Source organism: Austrofundulus limnaeus, unplaced genomic scaffold, assembly GCF_001266775.1.
Source record: "Austrofundulus limnaeus strain Quisiro unplaced genomic scaffold, Austrofundulus_limnaeus-1.0 Scaffold4, whole genome shotgun sequence".
NCBI lineage: Eukaryota > Metazoa > Chordata > Actinopteri > Cyprinodontiformes > Rivulidae > Austrofundulus > Austrofundulus limnaeus.
In genome coordinates this window covers 4,578,892-4,605,407 of record NW_013952406.1, presented here as the reverse complement: position 1 = coordinate 4,605,407, position 26,516 = coordinate 4,578,892, and the positions used below count along the sequence as shown (strand labels likewise).

The 26,516-nt window shown below is 41.0% G+C and overlaps 4 protein-coding genes across 5 annotated transcripts in view; 3 read left to right on the top strand and 1 right to left on the bottom strand.

Moving 5' to 3' along the window:
* The window catches only part of kank2 (KN motif and ankyrin repeat domains 2), a 19,742-nt gene extending 652 nt beyond the window's left edge, over positions 1-19,090 (top strand). The window contains exons 2-13 of one of the 2 annotated variants that reach the window (XM_014024242.1): positions 5,439-5,512; positions 9,686-9,764; positions 10,328-11,689; positions 11,981-12,166; positions 12,529-12,637; positions 12,744-13,268; positions 13,355-13,442; positions 14,589-14,808; positions 15,067-15,209; positions 16,124-16,324; positions 16,410-16,508; positions 17,749-19,090. In XM_014024242.1, the coding sequence (XP_013879696.1) occupies positions 9,728-9,764; positions 10,328-11,689; positions 11,981-12,166; positions 12,529-12,637; positions 12,744-13,268; positions 13,355-13,442; positions 14,589-14,808; positions 15,067-15,209; positions 16,124-16,324; positions 16,410-16,508; positions 17,749-17,805 (3,027 nt within the window). In that variant the 5' untranslated portion in view covers positions 5,439-5,512; positions 9,686-9,727 and the 3' untranslated portion in view covers positions 17,806-19,090. The remainder of the gene's footprint in view (positions 1-5,438; positions 5,513-9,685; positions 9,765-10,327; positions 11,690-11,980; positions 12,167-12,528; positions 12,638-12,743; positions 13,269-13,354; positions 13,443-14,588; positions 14,809-15,066; positions 15,210-16,123; positions 16,325-16,409; positions 16,509-17,748) is intronic. The other variant, XM_014024248.1, reaches the window with a different exon arrangement.
* A 1,893-nt stretch (positions 19,091-20,983) lies between these two features.
* On the top strand, positions 20,984-21,694 carry LOC106528963 (hemoglobin embryonic subunit alpha). Its single transcript, XM_014024258.1, has 3 exons — positions 20,984-21,096; positions 21,181-21,388; positions 21,495-21,694. The coding sequence occupies exons 1-3, from the start codon at positions 20,999-21,001 to the stop codon at positions 21,621-21,623; spliced, it is 435 nt and encodes a 144-aa protein (XP_013879712.1). The 5' UTR covers positions 20,984-20,998; the 3' UTR covers positions 21,624-21,694.
* Positions 21,695-24,014: 2,320 nt separating this feature from the next.
* Positions 24,015-24,775, bottom strand: LOC106528938 (hemoglobin subunit alpha). Its single transcript, XM_014024231.1, has 3 exons — positions 24,644-24,775; positions 24,350-24,557; positions 24,015-24,247 (listed from the first exon to the last, which is right to left on the bottom strand). The coding sequence occupies exons 1-3, from the start codon at positions 24,736-24,738 to the stop codon at positions 24,119-24,121; spliced, it is 432 nt and encodes a 143-aa protein (XP_013879685.1). The 5' UTR covers positions 24,739-24,775; the 3' UTR covers positions 24,015-24,118.
* Positions 24,776-25,661: 886 nt separating this feature from the next.
* Positions 25,662-26,451, top strand: LOC106528929 (hemoglobin subunit beta-A). The gene is made up of 3 exons (XM_014024220.1): positions 25,662-25,815; positions 25,904-26,126; positions 26,212-26,451. Exons 1-3 carry the CDS (start codon positions 25,724-25,726, stop codon positions 26,341-26,343), a joined length of 447 nt encoding a protein of 148 aa, XP_013879674.1. The 5' UTR covers positions 25,662-25,723; the 3' UTR covers positions 26,344-26,451.
* Positions 26,452-26,516: the final 65 nt, after the last annotated feature.

Sequence of the window (26,516 nt, the reverse complement as noted above, 5' to 3'; positions counted from 1 at the left end):
GCAATCCAGGAACGCCAACCTGCCATTTTTTTACATCCTCTCATGTGAACTTAATATATTCATCCACAGAGTTGATGTGATCAGTGAAATGTTGGACTTCCTGGGCTTTAATTTGAACCCAGGTGTCGTCAACATATCTGAACCAATGGCTCGGTGGCACCCCTGAAAAGGACATCAAGGCTCTGTGATAAGCTGATAAGCTATGATGGCCTGCGCTGTAGATGCATCCAATAATTACTTTCTGAGAGTTTCATTGAAATGTGTCGTTCATGAGATATTTTGCTAACAGACAAACACCCTTAAAAATGCCTAATGACACAAGTGAAACTACTTATTTGTGGCTTAATGCGGTTCCTTGAGAACACTAACAACCCATCTTTGTACGAGACGTGATGGTTCGTGATGCAGACTCTGTGGTGCATTATATGGGTTTGCCAGAAAACACGTCAGATGCTGTTGTTATGAAGGACATGCAGAACTTGGCAGGATGTGGGGGTGTAGTCATCAGCCTGTTACACTACATCACACAACACGCCACTGTCCTGCTGTTGTATAATGACTTTCTGGATGTATTAAATCACCTAACAGGGAGTAGCTTGTAGCAGCTGTGTGGCACTCGGGCTGAGCAGGCTTCCCCACAGTCCTCATATTTCTGTTCAGTTAAATGTGCATTTGTTAAAACAAATATTTTACAGTTTAACTCATAAAAAACAAGGTTTCGTTGTCGGCAAAATAACGCATCTCCAGGAGAGCTGGTGAGAACTACGGCAATAATCGTGACAATTGAGTTCTCAGSATCTTTGTTCCTTTTTTGAGTTATTTTCATCTTTTTTTGTTTTGTCCAAGCTGGAATGTGATTGTCTCGTTACAGGGTTCGGACCCAGGGGTGCTGTGTTGGAATGCAGAGCCATAAACCCCATTTGCACAGCATGGCCACACGCTGGGCTTTTAAATGCTTTAGTGAGACTAATGAAATTACACCCTGGACCTATAATATAGTCTGTCACACTGTCCTGCGGTTCATTACAGATTAGCATCTCTGAACAGTTTTATGGGATAACTTATTAACTTAAACAACACACATCATCATTGTTGTTTATGTTCCGTCACTATAAAGAAGCGTAAGATGTGTAAAATGTGGCTAATTGACCTTTTTTTAAGTTTATATCCAGACAGTCAGGTTGGGTTTGATCATACGTTCAGTGTTTGACCCATAAAAACCCACAACCTGTTAGAAACTTCACTCTAAATTAATTTTTATCAGCTTTAAAACAAACTAGAGAAATAACACAAACAAATTAAAGCAGTCCCTGAAGGAAAAATCATAACTTTCACATTAATAAACAGTTAATGCCGAAGTTTTAAGCAAATGTCTAGTGCTGAGAGTAAATGTTGCGGACTGGCTTTTAGGTAGGATTTTGGAAGAGGGCATCAACACTTAGCCCCTCCCACACACACACACACACACACACACAGTGAAATTTACGAATGTTTAAAAAAAACACAACAGCTGCTGAAGCTATAAAATCGCTTCCCACCTCCTCTATTCAAATTTGTTCTTTGTGTCTTCCTCTGGCTTCAAAAAATAATATAGTCATCCGCACGCCGCTTATGAAATTTTATGAAAGTTTACGAAATTTTACGTAAAGTTACGGACCGTTAGCGGAGTTTGTGAACACAAATTACAGATGACACGCAGCTACTACTACACTGAATCCTGAATCTTAGCTCTATATTTGTAAAAAATCATTCAGTTATAACTATTTTTATATTTCCTAATATGTTGTGGCCATTTTGAATTGAATTGACTCCAAAAGTTGATCATTTTATGATTAATTTCTTTAAGTTTTACAGTAAAATGTTATACATGGGCAAAAACAGAATTACCATTTTTCCATTTGCTTTTATTCTAAACTGCTGATCCTGCAAATAATTAAATGAGTTTGTCTTGAAAACATTCACGTTCAGATGAGTAAATGAGTCGAATCGGATCAGAATAATTGAAATAAGCTACTTTAACTAAAGTTAAATTTGACTCTTTTTAAGCCTAACTGAATTATTCATGTTGTCACTTTAGAAGTTCTTCAAGCTGTTTGATAAGATGTTCTTGTGCATGAGCTGATTAGTTTCTAAGCTTAGGATAAGTCAGTATTGATGAATGCTGATGCAGAAAAGACAGTAAGTTAATACGGCTACTGCTCTTAATGAAACTAGTGCGGTGAGGTTTATAGTGAGCATATGGGTAGATCTGTTTTTGTTAATCTTATACATAGTAGCTGATTATCTTCCTGAATTATCTGTGATCTCTTTTAATGCATTAATGACTTARAGAAGCCAGATGGGTCGTTCTGTCCGCTCAGTGAGCGTGTGGATATTTTCCTGCCCTCGCTTKTTGTTTTCATGTTCTGAGTGTCTTCATTGGCAAATCTTTTCAAATCAGGAAGTAATTGATGCGATCCTTGAGCAGAAACCACTTAATGGCTTCACTGCAGGAAGTTTACGTCTTCTGCTCGGCACCACGACGCACGCTGATGGGATCTTTAAACCCCAGCTTTGCTCTGACTGGTCTCTGGCTTCGTCTYGCTGCTGTTTTGGACGTCCTCTTGTCTTCTCTTCTCCTCCAGACGCTGCCTCTCTGCTCTGCGTCGGCCCTAATCCCCACCTCCACAGCTGCTCAGGAATTTACTCCCAAATGCATTTTTCTTTTGGTGTGTATCTTTTTTCCGGTGCTGCTCCTTGCCGCTCAGCCCCACCCTTGCTCAGTTTCCTGTTGGAGGTCAGCACAATGACCAATAGCAGACTGGCGGGTATTTACTCTGCTCCTGTTCCAGGAGTAATGTGAGCCGACCAGCCCCTCCTTTTGGCTTGACTCGTGCTACCACCAGACGGCTGAAGCCCAGTCGGCTCTTCTACACCATCCCTCTTTAATGTAAAAAACAGGACTTTCTTTTTTTTTCAGGAGGGCAGACAGTCATGAGCATCCCATTGGGTTATAATTTCACTGTCCTGAATTTAAAGACCACATTAGTCAAAAACCACACGTCCCTTTAGAATGCACTAAAACAGACTAATACCACGTTAATATGAGATCATCTGGCTTTAGTACAGTTAAGGACCTTTACTGTCAAGTAAGACTAACTCTATTCTGTTACTTTAGCCAYCCTCTCTCCCTGAAACTCAGGCCTCACGGGTCATTTTGACCTAAGGGTAGCAGGATGTTTAAGCCCAGAAGCAGCAGAGATTTGACGAAAACGAAGAAATCTCTTAAACTGCATCTATGTCCTTTTCAGTCACTTTTAAGTCTGGTGAACATCTATACTCAGGCTTTTTTAGTGGTCAAAGGTTTTCTTTTTTTTTTTTTTTAGTTCAATGTGTTGCACATTGTGTGCTTTTTCTACCAACAGTCTGTTTTAGAGGTTTAAAATAAACAAATGATGCAGTCTGCAGTGTGGAGCCTTTTAAGGSTATGTGCTTTATTTACTTCTTTGCAGTCTTTTTAGGATGTTTTAATTCTCTTCATCTAAAACACACCTCAGCAGCAGGAGTTGCTGGAGTCYAAATCTCAAACCTGACAAGTTCTTCTCATTTTGGAAGTTTCCATCTAAAGTAGCATTAAGTTTTTTCTTTCCCCTCCCATTTTTCCCCCTTCACATCCCCATACGTTCTCTCCCACCTTCCCTCACATGTTGCACTGTTTAACGTCCCCCCTCTGCTCTCCCGCTCCCCTTTTTTTTTGTTTCTCTCTCTTCTCGTTTGTGCTTCCCTCCTTGTTACTCTTTCTCCTGGGCTGGGAGGAAGTGACTGGTTTATTTTTGTGTCCTTGGGGAGCCCAGAGATGAAAATCCCCTTCCTGTAACCCTTTCTTCAGCACATCTCAAACCTTTATCTCAGTTTAGCAACCAAAAATGAGCTCGCTGACGCCGGCACATAAACTGATGTGAGACCTTTTGACCATTTGAAAAATGTGATTTTTTTTTTCTCAGCAGGCTGTGGCTGATGTTTTATCCAAATAAAATTAAAAACAGCTACATCTGATATAATTTGCGCCCTTAACTAAATAAATCAATTTAATAGGTACAGCTGTGTTTGTTGGTCTGTGGGAGTCTCCAGGCCTCAGACAGTGTTGACGTGTTGGAGGATCTGTGTGTTTTCATGTGTGGTGTGGGAGGCCATGGGAGTTTGGTTAGGCTCCTCTGTATCCTTTAGTATTTTCCTTACTCAACTATTTGGTATCTGTGCCAATGCAGGGGTTATAAAGTGAAATATCTGCATAGAATTTATATCATTCCATCCTGTAGTTTGGGAATAACATTATTTCTTAAATTTATGTAATAAATAGGTTTCTGTTCAGTTTGGGATGTAGTTTTTTTTTCAGGATCTTTCCAAAACAGAGCCACAAATAACCAGTTTCTACAGATGGGGATCCCCGGTTCAGCTTGACAGCGGTTCAGATTCTGCTTGTTTTATTTCCACTTTCGTTCAGCGTGCGGGTTCACAACAGCACTTCATTAAATGTTTGTTTGTTTTGAGGCCGATTTCTTCGCCGCACACTCGTCCGCTTTGTGTTCCTCTCAGCCTCCCTGTCTCTGAGATGCCCCTCCTTTGCTTTCTATTAGAACCAGCTGTGGAGCCGGGGCCTGGATGAATGGCTCTTTGTCGAAGATCTGCCCCCCTCCACCCTCAGTGGCACTGGCTGACAACACTATTAAACAATGGACTGGGCAACAACAGGTCCTGTTATGATACTAGGCAAAGGTCACACACGTGACCGAGAATATTTCAGGCAAGAAAGAAAAGTTGACCTCGGGTTTTCTGGGTCTGAGCCGCCGAAGTCTGAGACTTAGCAGACGCTGTCACCGGCAGTTAAAGGAGGGAATGCTTTCAAACCAGTGATCACTTTTCCCACCAAACGGGAGGGTAATGTTGCTGTGCCACGGGATTTGGGAGCGTTAAGTCACAAGAATACAGCGGGCATTGCCCAATCACGTGGGAGGGCGACTCCCACTCCTGGCCTTGAATTGATTATAGCGCCCTGAGCCGGAGGGAGGAGCAGGGTGGCGGGGAAGAGTTCCAGAGAGCCGGGAGAGGAGAACGCAAACATGGATCATCCATGAGGTGGAGTGAGTGGCATCTCATGAGGGTACATTCTTCACATCCGCCTCCTTGGTCGAAACCACCGGAATGTTTTGGAACGCTTTTTCTGGCTTTGCAGCTTGTGTTTAAAGTCTCATGGGGGGCCACTATTTTGTAACCTGTCAAAATAAGCCTGTTTTATGTCCTGTGTCAACACTTCCGCTCACCTTTTAATGGCATTTAATGCACGCCTCATGATGACTAAGTCCAGATAGTGCCCTTATTTTTGTTTTCCTCGCTTTTAAACTGCTACAGTAGAAGCAGTGGCAGCCAACGTTCAGCTTCCCTTCCTTGTTTCCCCACAGGTGCTGACTGTAAAAGGAAAGAGGAGCGAGGAGCCTGAGGAGGAGACAGCCCATCCTCACAGCGCAAGCAGCTGGTATGAAGCAGAAATTAAAGCCCTCTTTTCCTAAGTCACAAACCATCCCTGAGCTATAGCAAAGTAGACGCCACCAAAACCAGAAAGGCAGCAGAAAATTCCGTAAAGATCGTTCCTTGGTATGGGAAAATGGGATTTTTATTGCCTGTCAACAGTCTGTCCGATTCACAATGARAATCGCAGCTAACCTTAGGCAAAAAAGAGTCAATTGTACTAAATTTGAATTAAATTGTCTAAATTTGATGTGGTAGTAGCTGAGACATTTCAAGAAACTGCACCAAATTGCACAAAATGTTCATTTCAAGGTTGACCAAAATGACTCCGACGTCATCATTTCTCAGCATGAGGTGATCTAAAAGTCGGACATGAAAGGTGGCAGGCGATATGCATTCCTCCGAGGCATACTCGGCTTTCAATTACATGTTTTGGGGAACGCTCGACTTTAATCCCCTGTAATGGCAATAATCATAAGGCGAGGCAGCGAGTCTGATAAACTTCGGAGAGCCGAGTTCAAAACGCATCCAGGCATCCTGAACGAGTCCCGAGGGTGGTCTCGATCCTCTGACACACCAAAGAGCAAGAATGTTTATACTTGCTGTAAATCAAACCAGGATTTCAAACCTTAAGATGCAATGCTTGAGTTTACTTGTAAGTAAATAAAAAAAAAAAACAATTCGTATAATAGAATGACAAAACCACTACGTGATGTGACATCCTACAGGACATACCAGACATGTAATTTGTGCTGGATGACCTGCATCTTCCCCCCCCTGAGGGCCAGCTTAATCTTAATAGCAGAGATGGAGGGAGTAGACCAAGCGCTACTAGCTTCCTTTAGTTTGGTATGAAGTTGTAGAAGGTGGGGATTGAGGGGGTTGTCCTGGTTGAAAATGGCCAGAGTGAGTTGTTTGGACAATGGTAGTATGTTGCAGGGGGAAAGGCGAACACTGGTTTCTGTTCAAGTGCCGTTTCAAAGGAACTCTGTGTAAGAAAGAGGGAAGAAGGTCAGACACTCCTCCTCCTCCTCCTCCTCCTCCTCAGCAGACACTCATGGGAATATGTACACACATCTGAAACATCCAGCTAGCCACTGATGGAAAGGCAGATGCAAAGGCCGGGTGGCGTGGGCATTTTGGGGGAGAAAAAGCGCTTTCCAAAAAAACATTTAAAGCCGAAACAAATAAGAATGTGAAGATGTGAATTGAAGGGGAAGGAGGAGAAAAAAAACACTTTGTGGAGTCGARAGAAACTGAGTGGACAGCAGCCTTTGTGTCTGGATAGGATGTTTGGTTACTAAACTACCGACTCTAATTATATCTCATCAACTGTCCTCTTTCTGTCCTCCGCCCTCCTGCCCACAAACTCTCACACTCAGCTTCTCTGTCACACACACTGTGGCACTTCCAAACACTCCTCTGTGTCACTTTCTCACACATTTAGCCATACCGACGCCGCACTACAACATGCAACACGTAATCAGTTTGACATTTAACACTGAAGACAAACAGACACTCAGACTGAAGGGTGATGGCTGGGAGCCAAAATTCCTTTTAACTTTTGATGTTTCACTATGATATTTAAAATCAACTATCCATCTTTTTTTACTCTACAGCCTGCTGTAGTTTGTAGTATTTACAGATGTGGATAAATTTGYTTGTACCCTTACATTAAAGAAACAAAAACCCCACAATGGTCACTGAAATAACTTGAAACTGGTAAGTAATATTAAAACACTGACTGAAAACCAACTAATGAAAATCAGACACTGCTTTGTTAAAAAAATAGATTACACTGAAAAAAACTTGTAGGATTTACTAGATAAAATCCTCGTAACACTAGCACATTAAATCATAGCTGCTGTAGTATCAGCTATGATTTACTTGTCATTATTTGTGGGGGTGGGGGGTATTGTGTATTTTCCAGGCATACAATTGAATTATATACCACAATCAAGTACCTGTTAACTTCAGTTGTAATAAAAATGCTATATATATATCAAAAATAAATTAGACTTTGCATTATAGCTTTGAAATTGGCCTGTCTCTTTAAGAACCTCCTACCATTTCCGACACTCCCACTTCAGCACGTCTTCACAACAATACATCGAGGGCGGGAGCTCAGCTGGGGACTGAGCTCCAGGGAGGAGCTTTGTACCAGCAAGTGTTTAGGCAGCACATGGCTACCACAGGAGATTCAAGAATTTCTCTACAATGTAGGCTGTGTCCAAAACGGCATACTAGCATATAAAAACTTCTGGTCGGCCCGCAATGCATTGTGGGATATGGTGGGCCGGGAAGGATCCATTGGACCAGTCCTTTGATTCGGGCCAAAGGAAAGACACATTTGTCGGCTGCATCGGAGGAGTCTTCAGTTTAGGACGGCCTTCGTCGCGGCGCTGTGACGTATGCGGCCGACGAGTTTGGCCTTCGGAGGACCCGGCCCACCGTTTTGGACACAGCCTAAGTTATCAATTTACTAAGTAATTGTTACTCAGTTAATTTAGAATTACAAGTCATTTATGTAAGGAAATTACTATAAATACAACTTTAATTTAAAACTAATGAGGATTTTATCAAGTAAATCACACAAGGTATTTTTTCAGTATAATGAAATTTGCCTCAACCAAGAAGGTCCTTTTTAAATTAAAAATTTGCTGCACAACTTTTTGAGTCAAACACTGCAATCAATTAATTTATAATCCCCTCTAATCGGCACCTGTCGACAGGTGCCTCAGAGTTCAAAACTTCCTTTTCCAAATTATTTGATTTTTGCTCATTTTTTTAAACATTTGTCAATTTTAAGCTAATTTGCTGACCTCTGTGGGTTTTTCTTATTTAATAAAAGAGTAACAACAAATATATTTGCGTCTGTATGTAAGGTTGAGTAATAGTTTATATCTGGGCCGTTGAATAAATTCCTCATGCCCTATCTAACTATGTGATCCTTCCCTGCATTTGATGGATGGGTTGGGCAGGGCTTTAAATGTCCTCGTTCAATGGGAATACTGTGTGTGAACACGTAGGGTTTTCACAGCTCTGTAGTGTGTGGTCACCTTGTTACAGAAAGGCGATGAAAGAGTACAGATAAGAGTTTTCACTCAGAGAAATTGAACTGAACACAGCAGCACTTCAAAAAATACCAAATCAGTTTAGTCAGTGTTTCCAAGTGCCCTACTTTTCACAAAYGAGCAAGCACCAGTTATGGTCACAAGACAGAGACGGGGGGAGAAGAAGAAACAAGAAATGGCCTCATACTCAATCAGATTACATATGCTTTAAGAAAAAGCCGCTTTTAACTTGAACTTGTGATCCCAGCTCCTTTTAAAGCTATAGTATTATAATTATAATCAACCTATGCTGTTGATGGCTTAAACATTACATCCCCTGTTCCCACAAAGCAGTGACCTAGAAAGTTAATCTTTTCCAAGAAGACACAAACTCTGAGCAACTGGGGAAAAAAGGGATTCATGCTGTTGCTGCCAACATGTTGCTTTCTGTGGAAAAAAGTCAATTTTGTTTGTTTTTAATGCATTACTTTGAAATAAATCCTATAAAGTTGATATTTTATCACTATGTTGTTTGTAATGGATTAGAMAACAAGCTGATGGGATAAAAACAAAACAACTCCTGATTATCAGCTGATTTAAAAAGGAAAACCGTAAAAAAAATCAGGGCTAGAAGAAAAATAACTGAAGTGGAAGATATTTTTAAAAAAGCGATTGGGGGAGAGGGAGCAGAGACTGTCTGCAAACTTTAAATTGAGAAGTGAAGTAAGCGTGCACGGATGATTCCTAATAAGGCTGCAACTGGCAAACCTCTGTCCTGGAATCAGCTGCCAGGAAACTTTCCCCTGCAACTCTCTTTCTCTGCTGCGAACTGAAGCAGACACACAAGCTGCTACGCTTCAGAAAATGAGTGGGTAAAAATACAGAACGGGGGGTTAGTAAAAGAAAAAAGTAAATTTGTCCCAAATCATTGTACAGTAAAAAATAACAATATAAAAAATGTAAGAATTTTTAGGCTTAATCTGATATGATACAGAATGCAGATGACTCACTAGTTGTATTGACGTACTATAGATGATGTCAGGCCTTAACTTGGTCCTGGTGAAAGAAAATGAGTTTTTATGAATGTTTCATGCTTATTTTTATTTTAAACCCATGTTTTCCAACAGGTGGGAGGATTAGTGTGACGCAGAGGCAGCCACAGGCTCATCATGGCTCAAGTGTTGCACATGGACCCCGGTTTCCCAGGTACCACTTGTGTTTAATTTACCGTACTCACAATAATAATTATAAAGTCAACATAAAACAAAACAAGTAGTCTGAACAAATCATGGAAACAAAGGAGCAGGTTGGCTCAGGATTATATTATTATGGATGTTTAAAAAAACATATGTACAAATATAAATGGCATCCAAGAAACAAACGTGACAGAAAATAAACTAATAAAAAATGGAGCATCTCATTTTTGGAATAAAAACTTATTTTTACTACTGGAAAATGTTTAAGTTGATGTTTTTTTCTATTTATACTGTCAGAATTTATAGTCTTAATCAGCCATTTTATTACATTTAGTCAGTAGAATGCATATAGATAATAGATCAGTTTGGTTAAGGTTTACTCTGACGCACAGTTGATATTAAAAGAAGACCTCATAGACTGAACTACAATCCATTTAGTGCTTCATTTGGTAAATGTTTCAGAACACACACACAAATACGTAGAAACCAAGAGATTCTGCTGTTTTCTGAAGTCTGAACCAACGATTAGACACTGATTTCCGTTTGTTTAAAGTTGATTTCCTTCCCCCGCAGGGAAACTCAACCCGCCTGCTCCTCCGTCCATGCACACCAAAGAGCAGGAGGCGCCCTACTCAGTGGAGACCCCCTATGGCTACCGTCTGGACCTGGACTTCCTCAAATATGTCAACGACATAGAAAAGGGGAACACAATCAAGAAGGTGCCTGTGCARCGTCGCCCACGCTACGGCTCGCTGCCCCGTGGATACGGCTACGCCGGCTCCTGGTGGACCTCCACAGAGTCTCTGTGCTCTAACGCCAGCGTGGACAGCCGGCATTCCTCATACTCTTACTGCGCCCCGGGCTACCACACGTCACAGAGGCCCAGTTTTAGCACGGCGCGGGTGGAGAAAACCCTTTTAGACGCTCGCAGGAAGCTGGAGGAAGAGAAAGAAGGGCGGCGATTCTCCAACCTAGGCAGCATGCACAGCAGTGTAGTGGGCTCCAACACCTCCATCAGCAGCRCGCACAGCTTCAACCGGGCTCAGGGTGGAGGGGGGTCCTTTACTCCCATCAGCTCTGGCCTCTCCACGCCCGTGACTCCRACTCCCGCCCACTTGCAGCACGTCAGAGAGCAGATGGCGGCGGCTCTCAGGAAGATAAAGGAGCTTGAGGAGCAGGTGAAGACCATCCCTGTGCTGCAGGTGAAAATCTCTGTGCTGCAGGAGGAGAAACGGCAGCTCAGCGTCCAGCTAAAGAGCCAGAAGTTTCTTGGCCACACTCTGGGTTTCAGCCGAGGTCGCACCCGTGGGGAGCTCTACATCGACATTCCTGAAGAAGATGTAAGCACTGGAGTTAAAATTAGCAACAAAACAGCCGAGCCCGTGTCTCCGAGCATAGCTGAAGCCTCCAAGCAAGACTCGGGCTGCGAGATTGAGGACACAGTGATCGTYGGTGGAGCCCGACCCGATGCAAAGAGGGAAGTACGCACCGTTGGAGTGGGACCAGAGGACTGTAGGGGCAGCCATGACGTGGGGGTCTGGGTTCGGGAGGAAGATCTGGGTCTACTGTCTGAAACAGAGACTCTCAAAGATCAAGTGGGTCAGCTCGAGGGCAAGTTGAAGAGGACAATGCAGGAGCTGCAGGCTGCGCAGCGGCAGGGCTCAGTGGCCCAAACGGGCCCTCAGGCAGAGCATCCAGTAATAGCAACCAGCGTGGGGTGGCAGGAGCCACAGGGCAGCAGCCTGCACACTCTGGTCAGCTTCACGCAGCAGCCACATCAGAGGCAGCACAGGACTGTGGGGGTCCAGGTGTACACGCTGGAGAAACCCACAGTGGTGGAGGTGGGCACGCTGCTCCAAGCAGAGAGCTGCAGCTCCCCCTCACCTCAACCAGCGGGGGGAGTAACGGAGGGACCCCACAAAGGACAAAATGAAGGTCAGAACTTTGCTGGTGAAGTAGGACAAAATGCACAGTTACTTGTTTAAACACAATCTTTATCCAAACATTAAAACATTTTGTAAAACATATAAAGCATCGTTTCTGTTGAGTATTAGAGATTAAAACAAAATGTGCAAAATCAAAGAAATATGTTGAATCTAATACAAAACTACCACCAACTTTAGCATGGAAAACTAAGTTTATTGTATTTCAGCAGATTTTATTTTCACCACAGTGTCTATTTTACTGCATTTCTTTGTAAAAGTTTCGTTTTTTCCCAACTCTTAGAAGGTCCAGTCGAGTTGCCGATYGCAGTCAGCTCCAAGCAGGTACGCGACGTCCTGAAAAGCGGGTTGTCWACCTCGGTGCCGGTTGCCAATCCTGCCATTGTTGTAGCATCTGGTAATCAGATCGGTCCGGTGCATTCCAAAGAAGAGACACAAACAGCCAGCGAGCACAGACAGCCACAAGCAGGTACGTGGACTGAGTTCTCCACCAGTGTCCTATTTTATTTATTTATTTATTTAGAAATGTATTCATTTTATTTGTAACAATACACAGAACAAAGAACAAAAAACATGCAATCAAAATAAAATAAAAAAATAAAAGGCAGCAGAAGAAGAATAAATCTTATCATATCTGCCCCTTCTTTACTTATGCTTCTCCATATTTCTTCAGAATGCTAGATTTTATCATTCTCCTTATATACAAAGATCTGGCATTTATTATTATTATTATTATTATTATTATTATTATTATTATGTTTTTATTTATTTTTTGTTCTACACAGCCCAGGTTTTCCACTTGGTGTTTGATTAATGGTGTTCTTTTTTTAGCCTCGTCTCCTCAGTCCTCATTAAGATCAATTATGAAGCGGAAAGCAGAAGGTGAACCAGGCTCTCCCACGACAAAGAAAAACCTGCAGTTCATTGGAGTCAACGGAGGGTTAGTGCATGGACTAACCTTGAAAATAACATTATCTCATGCAATATTGTCTARTCTTGCATGTTCTGATTGCATGAAATGYTTAAAAGGAGTAATTGTTTTACAGTTATGAGTCCAGCTCATCAGATGACAGCAGCAGTGAGAGCTCAGATGAAGGCAGTGACTCCAGTGAATATCATGAAGCCAGAGAAAAACTACCAGAACTTTCCATCCAGCACCAGCACGCAGTCCTGCCCCAAGAAGAAAGCAGCGGTGTACCTCAGCAACCTGCAGCCAAACGTCCAGACTCACAGCACCGTCCCAACCATTCCACAACTGTMGACTCCAGACAGTCAGAGAGAGATCCTCCGTCACCAGCGACAGACACTGTTGTGCAAAAATGTGCCTCAGATGCCACCTCAACCCCTCCATGTCCAGAGGAGGATTCTGCCTCTAAAGTAACTGTTGAGCAGTTATCAGAAAAGCACACCGTCACCCAAGAGATCACTTCCACATCACCAAACACCGAGTCCACACCTGCTCAGAACTCCATTAAACCCTCTGTTACCTCTGAAACGGCCAAACAAGACACACCTGCCCCCTCCTGTCAGCCAGAGTCCAAGCCAGCAGATGCAACTTCCAAACAAGTTCGGTAAATAAACTCACAGCTACCAGTCTGCTCGTGAGGATTAAATCTATGTGACTGACTGTTGTTGTTTTTGCTTGTTGTCTGTGTAGATTGGAGCTGAGCGAAAGCTTCATGTCAGCTCTGTATTCCCTGCAGAAAGCCATGGGGGAACCAAATGCCTTCAGCCAACAAGGMGCAGTACGTACTTGATCTAATTCAGAACATAACTCTTTCTAGGAATTCCAAAAAACTACTTGTWGCATCTCYAAGCTYTAGAACCCTCTTCCAAAAAGTGCTGAAAAGCCAAATAATATTTTTGTTGAACCAGAGCTGCACAATATATCCTCTGAGCATCGTCATCAGGCACGATGGCTCAGTGGTTAGCACCGACGCCTCACAGCAAGTAGGTCCTGGGTTCGATCCCCAGTTCGGACCTGGAGTCTTTCTGTGCGAAGTTTGCATGTTCTCCTCGTGCTTGTGTGGGTTTTCTCCAGGTACTCCGGTTTCCCCCACCCCTAAAAACATGTGCAATAGATTGCCTTCAGGCCCAATCTGCGACCTCAACGGGACTTACCTGGTTAAATAACGATAAATAAATAAATAAATCTCAGTGTCTGTGTGCGTAATAGTTACATTGCAGGTCCTGTGATGTGGCAGGAAAATTAAATCAAACTGCAGTCGCGTGTAAAAGGCTTTTATTTTGACGGGTCGCTTATGCCGATGAAAGCAGGCTGCTTCATGCCACGAAGTTAAAACTTTCACTTAGTTGTGAAACTTCTGGAACAACGGCAACTTTTTTTTTTTGGAGAAATGTCTGTTAATTCTCGAGTTATGGAGGAAGATGAAAAGGATCTTGACAAAAATGAGGAAGATGAGCAAAAATCATAAAGAACTGGAGGAAAAGAGGTAACATAGTGTGACGGAAATGGAATCTAAGATAGACACAGAGGAAACGTGTTAGGTGGTAAAACGCARTTCACATTTGCAACATGCACTCAGGTCCCAACACAATRAAAGATMAGAMTAAGTCAAATACAGACAATAAACATACTTGTAACRTGCATAAATAAAGAGGTAAGATCAGTGAAGCTTCAGCGCAGGATGTTATTCAAGTCATCTGTTGAAAAGTGCTGTATTTTTTCATATCGCAATATGTTTGTTCATCAAGGTTAGAAAAAAATGCGATGTCATGTTTTTTTCTAATATCGTGCAGCCCTAGTTCCAACAAATCCTGTTTTTGCTTTGATTTGCTTTCTCATGAGTTCAGGACAGAGCTGAGTTTCTGTTTGTCCAGCAGTCTAAGTGTTTGTTTGCTCTGAGTGWCCTCATTGTGTCCGACCTCAGAGGGCGGCCTACACCACCGTGCTGCAGGAGTGGCTGCGTGTGTCCTGCCACAAAGCGGCCGACACAGCTGTTGTCAAGGCTTACATGGACGCCTTCGCCTCCATCTCCCCTCAGCTGCTGGAGTTTGTGATCAACATGGCGGACGGCAACGGGAACACAGCTCTCCACTACACCGTTTCTCACTCTAACTTCCCGGTGGTGAAACTTCTGCTGGACACGGGTGAGCTCCTCGGGATTGTTCAAAAATATCAGGAGATCTGAAGATAAATTACAAAGCTAATGCACACGCTAGCTAAAAGCTAAAGAATGGATTATATGAAGTTATTATTTTGTTATAGTGAATAAAATCTGTGATTTTTCTTGATATGATTGACTGCATTAACCACAGTCTCTTGCGAGGCTCTAAAATAAATCTGTCTTGGACATCCCTGATGCTGCTGTATCACCTGTCACCCTGATTGTCCTCGTCACCTGACAGGTCTGTGTAACGCTGACAAGCAGAACAAGGCGGGCTACACGGCCATCATGCTGACRGCTCTGGCCGCCTTCCACTCTGACAGCGACCTTCAGACCGTCCTGCAGCTGCTGCGCACCGGGGACGTCAACGCCAAGGCCAGCCAGGTGCGCCCTCTACTGCTCGTTAGGTTTCACTGCATCTCAGATGTGAACAAAACTCCTGGACAAGAAAAATACTTTATATATAATATTCTGTTGCATCTCTGTACACAGAGGTTTCTTAAAGGGATCCACGATTAGTTGTAACATTAGACTTTATTTAATAAACATATATTTTAACTGTAAAATAAAGACCATAAAAGTACTGTAGGATGTTCAGTTTTTATCATTTTTAAACTAAAAGTTTAAAAATATATTACATGGACAGGGCCATTTTATTTACACGCAAAGCATTCTGGGTAAATGATGACGTGAATAGGTTTTCGGTGAGAGACTGCTAGCGAGCTATATCCACCCTGAAGGTTAATCTTGGACAAAATCTGACGATCGTCTCTTTTAAATGAAACCAGAGAGCGTTGACAGAGAGGAGAAGGTAGAAATGACTCAGCCTGTAACTGAAAATATGGATGGAGGACAACAGAGCTGCTTCATGGAAGAAGAACCTCAGCTTAGCCTGTTAGCTTTAGCGTTAGCCCCGACGCTGTCACCATATATATGTATTAGCTCAGCGCTACACATTCTCCTCTCGTCACTGAGGTCCTCCATCCACATGACAGAGAGGGGAACACAAAAATGACTCAGTCTGCAACTGAAAATATAGATGGAGGACCTCAGTTTAGCTTKTTTGTCGCGCTAGTGCCGAGCTAATACATATAAGGCAGTATAGTATCAGCGCTAGCGCGAAAGCTAACAGGCTAAGCTGAGGTTCTTCTTCCATGAAGCAGCTCTGTTGTCCTCCATTCATATTTTCAGTTGTAGGCTGAGTCGTTTCTACCTTCTCCTCGTTGATCCCTTTAAATAAGTGTTGTTTCAGTTTTTATGGCTGTAGAAGTAAAAACTTTATTGCCATGTGTTCACAGGCCGGGCAGACAGCTCTGATGCTCGCAGTGAGTCATGGTCGAGGGGACATGGTTCGGGCGCTGCTGTCCTGCGGCGCCCAGGTCAACGTACGTGATGACGACGGCTCCACGGCGCTCATGTGCGCCTGTGAGCACGGTCACGTGGACATTGTTCGCCAGCTTCTTTCTGTCCCGGGCTGCGACGCGACTCTCACCGACAACGTAAGCGTCTCTTGTCCACCTGTCAGTATTCTAAATCCGGCTGGTGCCCGTCGTCTCACCTGATTCGTGTCGCTGTGTCCTGCAGGACGGCAGCACTGCTCTGTCCATCGCCCTGGAGGCCAGCCAAAACGACATCGCCGTTCTTCTGTACGCTCATCTCAACTTCGCCAAGCCCCCGTCTCCTGTGAGTACTGCAAAATACAGTTAACACAGCACTCTGTCAGGGAGTCAACAGAAACAGAAACGTAGCTTTGACAAAACTAGCCTTCCTCTGTCAGCTCGAACATTTATAGAAATTTATGAGAACAAATATGCTCATAGAGAAAGTATAAATCACTATCTGCACTAATAATTTAATGCTTTATTTAAAATTCAAATGTCAAATAGGGATAACTATTATGCAATATTACAACAATTCTATATAAAATATGAAGATTAAGATATTCAGCATTATCATTATTTTATGTAATTTTTTTATCATTTTCTGATAAGGCTGTAGTATCTACTACAGCAATCAAATAACTTGAATGTTATTCTATTGTCAGAAATATTTTCAAAATATGCAAAAATGAAAATGTTCAATGTTTTTTTTACAAAATGTTTTTTTACAAGTTTATTTTTTGTTTTGTTTTTTTTTTCTTCAAGTTTTTTTTACAAGTTTTTTTTTACAAGAAAATGTTTTTTTACAAGACAAAGTTGGTCTGTCTTAATTTTTTATTCTGCTTGTTTATCTTACCTGGAAATTTTACAGTGAATTAAACGACTACAATTAGATTATATCACTGCTCTTATAAGTATCTGTCAGGATCCATGGCTTTATGTATAAATCTGTGTTTGTTATGGGACAAACCAGAGGTGAGGACTCGAGTCATTAATATTATGACTTGTGACTTGACCTGCACCTTTTACACCAATGACTTGGGACTTGAATTGAACTTGTTTACTTTAAAATACTTGATATTTTACACAAAATCAAAAGTTTAAAACATTATAAAGTGTTCCCCATTATTTCATTTCACTCGTTCCTTATTAACAGACAAAAACAGTCCCTCTAGCTGCAGCACAGCCAATCAAATTAACTAGATTTAAAAAAAAACAGAAAAAAAGAAAAAAAACTCCCAAGAGTTAATTTCTCTCGGGTACATAAACTATGAAAAACTCAACAAAAATTAAGTGCAACATGCAAAACTTGCAAGAAGTGAAATCACAGGTGGAGATGGACCAACAACTTTGTCCAATGTTTGAAGATTTACATTTAACATATAATTGCTGCATTGTTTAAAAAAAAAGATGCAAAAGGACTTGAAATTCCAAGTTTCAGACTTGGCACTTGACGAAACAGTTGCCTGTCTTGACTTGAGACATTATTTGTTATTTGACATTATAGTTATCAGCTGACATTATTTTGTGTTACTTTTTCGTAGGTTTCTCCAAAGTCTCCACTCTTGGGTTCGTCTCCACCTTCTGGTGAACTGAAATGAACCAGACTCCTGCAGCTCAGAACCCCCTTTTTTTTCACCCATTTTTTCTTCATCCATGTAATTTAAAACCAAAACCAYGAGTTTGTTTCTGGGAATGTTTTCACCCTGAATGATTTCGGTACATTTTAATGAGCTGAATATTCAACGTTTTTTTTTAATCATTTTGTCACATGTTAGTTTTTAGTGCACAGTTGTCTTTTTTGAAAGCTTACTTGTGAAGGAAAGTGTGTAGTGTGATGAATAAGTCTGTGTAATCATCCATCTGATGTAACATTTCACCTGTCTGCACTGTTTGTCAAAACTGTTTACCAAATTTTACCATACTGATGATTATTATTCTACATTGTTTTCATCCTAACATGTATTTCACTGTAGCATCATTATGTGTGATAATTACTGCCGTTCGGAATAACAGAAGCCAATCCTCTCATAGATAAGTGTCCTTGCATCAACTGGCCCATTGGTGCTACTAAACAATAACACCGCCTCAACAGCATGTCTGTGTTTATACACTAGATTTATTTCTGCCAGAGTATTTTTCTATTGTTCTTTTTATCCAGGACCTCAAAGTTTTATGATTTTTACCTCCCAGGCAGTGAGTAATTTAATTAAAAAATTTTAAAAAAACAAATCCTTGTTTTGACCACATGTTGGAAATTTAACCAAAATCTTGTTTATTTCCCAGAGCTCTGAGACTTCACAGTTCAGTGACACAGATCTGGGATCAGTGTGAAGAAGTAGGGAAATTATTTTCTGCAATATTAGAGTTTTTTGTATTTATAGACACGAAGGTATTTTAATTTTTTATTTTTTTGTTGGCGGGAAGGAAAGATCGAATTGTATTTGTGTTTTGCTACGTGTGTTTGTAAAAAATTTTACAAGACTGGGAAGCTAGATTTGTCAGGGAACGAGTAAGTTAGTCTTAAAAGTTTATGTAAGATACGAATATTAAAATAATGTCATTTTAAACTCCGAAATACTATGCTGAAAATCTAAGTCCTTGAACAGAAGTGCGTAGGCTATCGATGTCAAAATGTCTGTTACTTTTTAAAGATTTTGTCACGTTTTTCATAGTCACTTTTCAGTGATGAAACTTTTGATAAACTTTGAAGTTTTTAATTTAAGTACCTATCTTTTTTCTACATGTAAAATTTTTAATCTCACACCTATTTTATGTAACAGCACAGCTCTGTAGTTTGTTTTTCTGATGATTTATGTAAAACTCTGGACTGTGTGTCTAATATGTGCATTTTAGAAAACAGTTATTAAATGTGGACCACATGTTTTCTCTTGCATTTGTTTGGGGTCAAATGTCGGGCAGTTTTGAAATATGTGGAAGAAATGTGCAAATTCTGCCATAAAAACTGAGCAGCCAGAGCAGTATTGAGGAGGATGTTAGAGCAGCTTTTGAATCCCTGAACAGCAGACTCAACGTCTCCCAGTGGCACTAAAAATAACAGCAAAAACCAGTCGAACTTTTTTAGAAGCTGTCTTTATTTTGACATTATTTCTTGTTTTTCCAAAAAAAAAAAAAAAAACAATGCAGCAGCAGGTTTGCACCGGACACAATCTCTGAGAAAAACACCCTCTCAGCAGCAGCTGGTGCCTGCAGACAGCTGCTGTCTTCTGGGAGGAGTTGATGAGATAAAACACCGGATCGGTGCTTTGACTGGACTTCATGGTGCAGGTTGTGTTTGATGGCTGTCAATCAACACAAAATGTGTATGTTTTTTTTTTTAGCTGCACTATTTAATCAAAAACTGCACCCACTTTCCTTTAAATGGACCCAAATCTGAAGACAAACTAGCCAAATTCATATAAACCTTTCCTGACACCATTTAAAATTAAAATTCACATACGTGATTAAAAACAATAATGTCACCGGGACCCCAAAATTAGCTCTTGTTGGGGCTCACGTCCTGTTTAATACTGCCCCTGAACACATCTAAAATTATTTTTATGTTAAAACATTAAGAAGCAATTTACTGTAAGTGCAGAATAAAAAAAACTAAAGTTTCAATGTAAAATGTTTGATAAATGCCACTTTTTCAGTAAAAATGTGATAAATTAAGCCCAAATCTACACCTCTATGTTACGCTACTTTTAATGTTTGTAATAAAGACACTAAATTTCATGTTTTTAGGACAAAACGTAGCGATAAGAGACATTCTGGTTTTCTGATTTGAAAAACAACACAACAATCCTTCACTCTAACCTGTCGGCAACACAAGACAACATTTGAGCTTGTGCTCGTTATTCCATTTATGGCTTTTTAAACTAGTTTTGAACCTGCTGGTTCAGTTCTGAGCAGGATTTCAGAAATGCAGCATTATCTGCAGCTGAAGCCTTATCAGTTCACCATGTGGGGGGTCCGCCCCACAGCTGCTGGAGGGGATTAGATAAGAATTTGAGACATGACACTTTTCTGGCATCAAATGCAGAAAGTGACTTAATGAGGCGTWTTGGAAGACTTCCAAATAAATCTAATAATTAAACCTGATTGTGGAGCTTAGATTTTTAAATCTGTTGAGATAAAACCAGAGTTCTGTCTGTGTTTGCATCAATGAAACCTAACAAACCGTACATGCAGGTACTTTAACATAAACTTGTTTATAGCAGTTTTTTTAAATATTCAGTTCCACTCAATTCAATAATACTTTATTAATCCCAAAGGGAATTAAATGCTGTTGTATCTCAYATTATCCTGGTTGCTTTAAAGAGTTGTAACAAATACTGATAGCTGTATTTATATAAATATATATTAAATATATAAAAAGTCAAAATTAGATTTGCTGAAAGATCTCGTTTTTAAGTTTTTGTAGGCAACATGATTTAAACAAAAAGGATTGTTTTGCTTAGCTCATTTTACTTGTACATTTATTTAATCGTAGGACCTGCTGAAGGAATTCTCTGTACATTTTACAGAAAAATGAGAAACAGTTTAAATCATGTTCATTTACTTCAAGCCCAATGAGATCAACATTTAATTCAGTCTGATTTGTTTGACAGATTCTGTGTTTTTAATTTGGGATTTAATGGTTTCAAGCTGTTTGCAGTTTTTGTTTATCTCTGCTGATCACCTGAGCCCCTCCTCTCATCACTTATCTTATGGGAGGTTCTGGGCGTGTCTGGGTTCTGTCACGGGCATAAAACCCTCTGTTCTCTCGCCCGTCACGGTACCAAACTTAACAAGATGACTAGTCTCTCTGCGAAGGACAAGGACACCGTCAAAGCCTTCTGGGCCAAGATCGCTCCCAAGGCGGGGGACATCGGCAGAGATGCTCTGGGCAGGTAAACGTCATCCACATCTCCTGCTTTGAGCAGTTTGTTGCGTATAACGTTCATTCCCATCCTAACTGAGGTGTTCCCACTCAGGATGCTGGTGGTGTACCCTCAGACCAAGACCTACTTCGCCCACTGGAAGGACCTGAGCCCCGGCTCCGCTCCGGTGGCGAAGCATGGAGCCACAATCATGGGTGGGGTTGGTGAGGCCGTGAGCAAAATCGACAATCTGACTGCGGGTCTCTTCAACCTGAGCGAGCTGCACGCCTTCACCCTGAGAGTGGATCCTGCCAACTTCAAGGTGAACATTCAGAGTTTGAACGAAATGCTTCTGGAGCAACAGGTCCTCTTCAGGTCTGTTCAAATTTGAGATGGAGTAATGAATTTGATTTTGTGTTGATTTCCAGATCCTCGCCCACAACATTCTGGTAGTTTTGGCCATCCAGTACCCAACTGACTTCACCCCCGAGGTCCACGTGTCCATGGACAAGTTCCTGGCAGCGGTGGCTCTGGCTCTGTCTGAGAAATACAGATGAAGAGCTGGAGGAGGGGCGGCAAGCATGAGATGACTCTGAGCTCGATCAATAAACCCAAAGTACAAAGCTGATGTTTCCTGTTTAATTTAATACCTTTTCTATACCTTATTCCTTTGAGAGAAACAAAATTATCCCTGCCTTCTTTTTATTTTTCAAAGCAGTAAAACTCATCCTTTGTCCTATTTTTAATTTATTAACCACGAGTGAACTCAATAAAAAAGCAAACTATTTTAGCTGTTTTTTTTTTAACTAAAGTTTAAGTAAAGCATCAAAAAGAGTAAGTCCTGATGGAGAGAATGTACTTTTATTGCATAAAAGTTGTTGCCTCCACTAAAATAATAAAAGTTTTTATTATATTTTATTCTATTTAGCCCTTGTTAGGGGTGGTGGGTCGCTCTCCAAGGTGCTGACCCCTTGCTGGTTTTGTCCACATATTGTTGAAACAACATCATTCAGCACCTCGGAGAGCTCCGTGATCAAAATATCTAAAAATAAGCAAACAGGAACTTTAATATAAAGGAAATATGTGTAAGGAGCACGACACAAAGTAAGTGAACCAAAATAAAGCAAGACTAAGATCACTTCCTGGTGTCTTCATTGTTTAAAATGATTTCACATAAAACCAATTGGAATATGTGTTTTTGTGATATTTGCACTTGTGCGTTAGTAGACCCACATGTGTGAGGATATATAATAAACAAAAATAATGATGAAGACCAGTTGGAAACCCAGATTCATAATAAAACCTGTAAAAAGTTGGTAACTTTTCACACTTTCAGTCTATTTGTTTATTCTCTTTGTTGTTGTGTCTCACAGAAATATCATCAGTTACAACTGATTGTGAATTTATTTTACAGTTATATATTGAATTATGAGGAACACAGAAGCATTTGAAATTACTAGAATAAATACCCAAACGCAGCCATTGTCTTCATGATCAACAACATGTGTCTCTGCAGCAGAAACTAGTGTTGTATAAAGTACTTGAAAGTGATACTTGAGTAAAACTACAAGGATCTTATCATAAAACTACTTTGGTAAAAGTTAAAGTCTCCTATAAGAATATTACTTTAGTAAAAGTCTTAAAGTATCTGATTTATTTTATACTGAAGTATCAAAAGTAAATTTCTGAYATAAAATATACTTAAGTAATAAAAGTAAAAGTACTGAGTAAAAATGAATGGTTAGATTTTCCAAAATACATTTATTGGGAGGGGACCTCTTCAAAAAATATTTTTCTAAAGGTGTGCAGCTTTGATGGATTATGTACAAACTAAATACAGTATCAGAATGGTATATATTTATACTTCTCATCCAACCACGATTTAATTCACTAACTAGGAGCCACAGTTTTTCAGGATAGTATTTTTTAAACAATAACAAGCTGAAATGAAATAGGAGAAATGACTTTCTACTTATTACCTTTTTTTAAAAAACTGTAATGAGTAGAAAGTACAGATAATTGTGTAAAAATGTAAGGAGTAGAAGTAAAAAGTAGGCTGAAAAATAATTACTCAAGTAAAGTACAGATAACCAAATTTTCTACTTAAGTACAGTAACAAAGTATTTGTCCTTAGTTGCTTTACAACTCTGGCAGACACCAATTATCTGCAGCACTGTTTAACTTTTTTCAAGTGGAAATAGAAATRTGATCTTTTATCTAAGTGTGTTTGTATAAATAGTTTAAGACAACGTTTTATTTTATTGTCAAATACAGAATCATTTACATCTTGCGCAACAATTCTTGTCTTGCATTCTTTTAAGTCACCAGAAGGGGGCGCTGCAGGTTTTCTGATCTTTGAACCTGAGCTGCTTGAATACCAGAGGGCAGCAGCAGCAGAGACCCTGCTCCTGCTCATTGACTAAATACACAGATCAGCCAGAACTTTATGACCAGTTTGGTGTTGAACTAAGACCATCTGTAGGGATCCTTTTGACTTTTTCTCCCAAAGATTTATTCAAAGTGTTAAAGCTGCATTTTTAATAAAAGTGTACTTATTTAAATGTGTTTTTAGATCATAAAACWTCCTTCCATCTTTTGTTTTACCTGCTTCTTCCTTTCAGGGTCACMGTGTTCACTGGTGGAAATGTATTMAAGTAAAAGCAAGCAGAAAAGTATTTTAACTATATATTATGCTTGATTTTGTTAGATCAATTATATTTTATTGCTGGAAATTTATGGAAAGCTTTTATTACATTACATTATTTTAGTTTACAACCTTAGAAACTTTCAAAAAATGTATGTTTGACTGCTTTTTAAAGTAGCTATGTTTGCTTATTATCCTTAAACCTCTTTAAACACTTTTTAAACTGCTGTTAATATAGAGATCCATTAAGCTCTTTCTTAAGTTATTCTTTGATAAGAAAGAAAAGAAAAGAAAACACTTTGGATATCTTGAAATTTATTTTTATTGAACAGGCCTCCACATATTTGAAAGGCTGCTGGTTTTGGGATGCTTCTGGTTCTCAGTCAGAGCTTCTGGGCCGGTGGGAGTTTAGCGGTACTTCTCAGACAGTCCCAGGGCCACATTCTGCAGGAACTTATCCACAGCGATGTGGACCTCGGGGGTGAACTCTGCGGGGAAGTACATGGCCAAGACCAGGATGATGTTGTGGCCCAGGATCTGTGAAAATCAAAGAGGTCATTAAGGAGAGCCTAAACACCCATGAGAAGCAGGGGGGGAAAAAACGACTCAATGACTCATTTGTCAGAAAAGTTTCAGTACCTTGAAGTTGGCAGGATCCACCCGGAGCTTGAAGGCATGCAGCTCACTGAGGCCGCTCAAGTGACCCACGAGGTTATCGATGTTCTTGACAGCTTGTCCCACGGCTCCCATGATGACGGCACCATGCTTCTTCACTTTAGCAGAGCCTGGGCTCAGATCTCCCCAGTGAGAGAAGTAGGTCTTGGTCTGCGGGTAGGCAACCAGCATCCTGAATGAGGAAGACAAATTAAAAAAAAAAAAAGAAAACGAGCTCAAACATCACATGCAGATGGGTGTGCAGAGCATCCTGCTTACCTGCCCAAGGCTTCAGCACCCAGCTCTGCGGCCTTGCCCTCGGCCTTGGCCCAGATGGCCTTCACCAGGGCCTTGTCTTTGTCACTGAGACTCATGGCTGCCTGTTAGATGTCAGCGAGCAAAGTGGAAGAGAAGTTGGTTTAAAATGCTGCTGAGGTGGGTTTGTCATGCTGTCTTTATATCAAACCAAACGGGGCCACGCCTTCGTATCGAACCCTCGCCGAACCACTGATAACAAGTCTGCCAAAAGTCTTTGCCAATTCGGTTTGATAAAAGTCGCCCCTCCTCTGATATCACGTAAATCTTACGCAGGCTGCAGAAAAGTGCTGCGTGAGACTTTTTGCAAAATTAGTCAACAAACTGTTTTCAGTGTTTTGTTTTGTTTTTTTTACCAGAAAATGTAATTTATTTGTGATTTTGGGTGAAATATTTTTTTGCTTTTATAAACAATACTCTTGATTTACCAAAATAAAAGTCCAAATTGATTATTTTAATATACAAAAACAATTAAAAGCAATATAACATATTTATTTATTTTATTTTTGCCTATTTATCAACAAACCTTGCATAATGGAAGAGCATTAGAATTAAAACTAATAATAATAAAATTGAAGAGTGCACCAAACTCATCACACACTTGGCTGAAACATACATAAAAAGCACATCTTACTCACTTTATTAGTAAAACACTAAACTAAGGGTGTGCTCACAGAACGACAAAATAAGATTTAAAGAATAAAATAAATAGAAACAAAGTAAAAACTGTTCCATAATCAATCAAAAATGAAGAAATGAAATAAAAACAACATGAAAGTCAGTATAAAGATGAAGCACCTGCTGTTAGATAGAGATAACACAATTAAGTGGCAATAACCGGTGCCAAGTCGCGCACGCACCGCGCGCTCTGCTAGACGTCACTTTTTTGGCAAGAGCGCACCGTCCAATCAGACGCCTGCTCGGCTGCGGGACGGAGCGCGCGCTCATCAATAAATAGCGGCTTCATCAAGGCGCTTTTACACTCAGATCTTTGATCAGCGAACTTGTTTGAGAGAAGTCACAGGAGCCTTTCACGCCTTCATCATGGTCGAGTGGACAGACGCCGAGCGCACCGCCATCACCACCCTGTGGTCCAACATCGATGTGGGAGAGATCGGACCCCAGGCCCTGACCAGGTAACCCGCCAGCTCAGTCCAGGTCATCCTTTTATCATCATTAGTTCCCTATCATTTAGAGAAAAAAGGGTTCTTGTTTTGTTTCTAGGCTTCTGGTTGTGTTCCCCTGGACCCAGAGGTACTTCGGGACTTTTGGAGACCTCTCCACCCCCGCCGCCATCGCCGGAAACCCCAAAGTGGCCGCTCACGGGAAAGTAGTGATGGGTGGACTGGAGACCGCCGTGAAGAACATGGACAACATCAAGAACGCCTACGCCAAGCTGAGCGTGATGCACTCCGAGAAGCTCCACGTGGATCCCGACAACTTCAGGGTAGGTCATCGTGCTCCGCGGGACGCGCAGGGCTTTGTTTCATCAAAGACAACTTTATTCATGAAACCTTTGTGATCTCGTGCAGCTTCTGGCTGAGTGCATCTCAGTGGTTGTGGCTGCCAAGTTTGGCCCCAGCGTCTTCACCGCTGGTTTCCAGGAGGCCTGGCAGAAGTTCCTGGCTGTGGTTGTCTCCGCTCTGGGCCGACAGTACCACTAACCTGGAGTTTCAGAGCCCTGCGAGACGCGCAGCAGCCACCTGTCATCCTACAGCCATGTCCTGTTCAAGAGCTGCCTGAAACATCAATAAAAACACCTCAAATTATAAGCATGGCTCTGCTTACTTCTTTTCTCACGACTTATCAAAATCTGGTTCATGTACTTTGGTAAATC

Excerpts from the sequence above, each read along its gene's own strand:
- LOC106528938 (XM_014024231.1), bottom strand. The coding sequence starts at position 24,738 with ATGAGTCTCAGTGACAAAGACAAGGCCCTGGTGAAGGCCATCTGGGCC. Across the intron at positions 24,558-24,643 it reads GGTGCTGAAGCCTTGGGCAG|GATGCTGGTTGCCTACCCGC; the intron begins GTAAGCAGGATG and ends TTCCTCATTCAG. Across the intron at positions 24,248-24,349 it reads TGGATCCTGCCAACTTCAAG|ATCCTGGGCCACAACATCAT; the intron begins GTACTGAAACTT and ends TGATTTTCACAG.
- LOC106528963 (XM_014024258.1), top strand. The coding sequence starts at position 20,999 with ATGACTAGTCTCTCTGCGAAGGACAAGGACACCGTCAAAGCCTTCTGG. Across the intron at positions 21,097-21,180 it reads GGCAGAGATGCTCTGGGCAG|GATGCTGGTGGTGTACCCTC; the intron begins GTAAACGTCATC and ends GTTCCCACTCAG. Across the intron at positions 21,389-21,494 it reads TGGATCCTGCCAACTTCAAG|ATCCTCGCCCACAACATTCT; the intron begins GTGAACATTCAG and ends GTTGATTTCCAG.
- LOC106528929 (XM_014024220.1), top strand. The coding sequence starts at position 25,724 with ATGGTCGAGTGGACAGACGCCGAGCGCACCGCCATCACCACCCTGTGG. Across the intron at positions 25,816-25,903 it reads GGACCCCAGGCCCTGACCAG|GCTTCTGGTTGTGTTCCCCT; the intron begins GTAACCCGCCAG and ends TTTTGTTTCTAG. Across the intron at positions 26,127-26,211 it reads TGGATCCCGACAACTTCAGG|CTTCTGGCTGAGTGCATCTC; the intron begins GTAGGTCATCGT and ends GATCTCGTGCAG.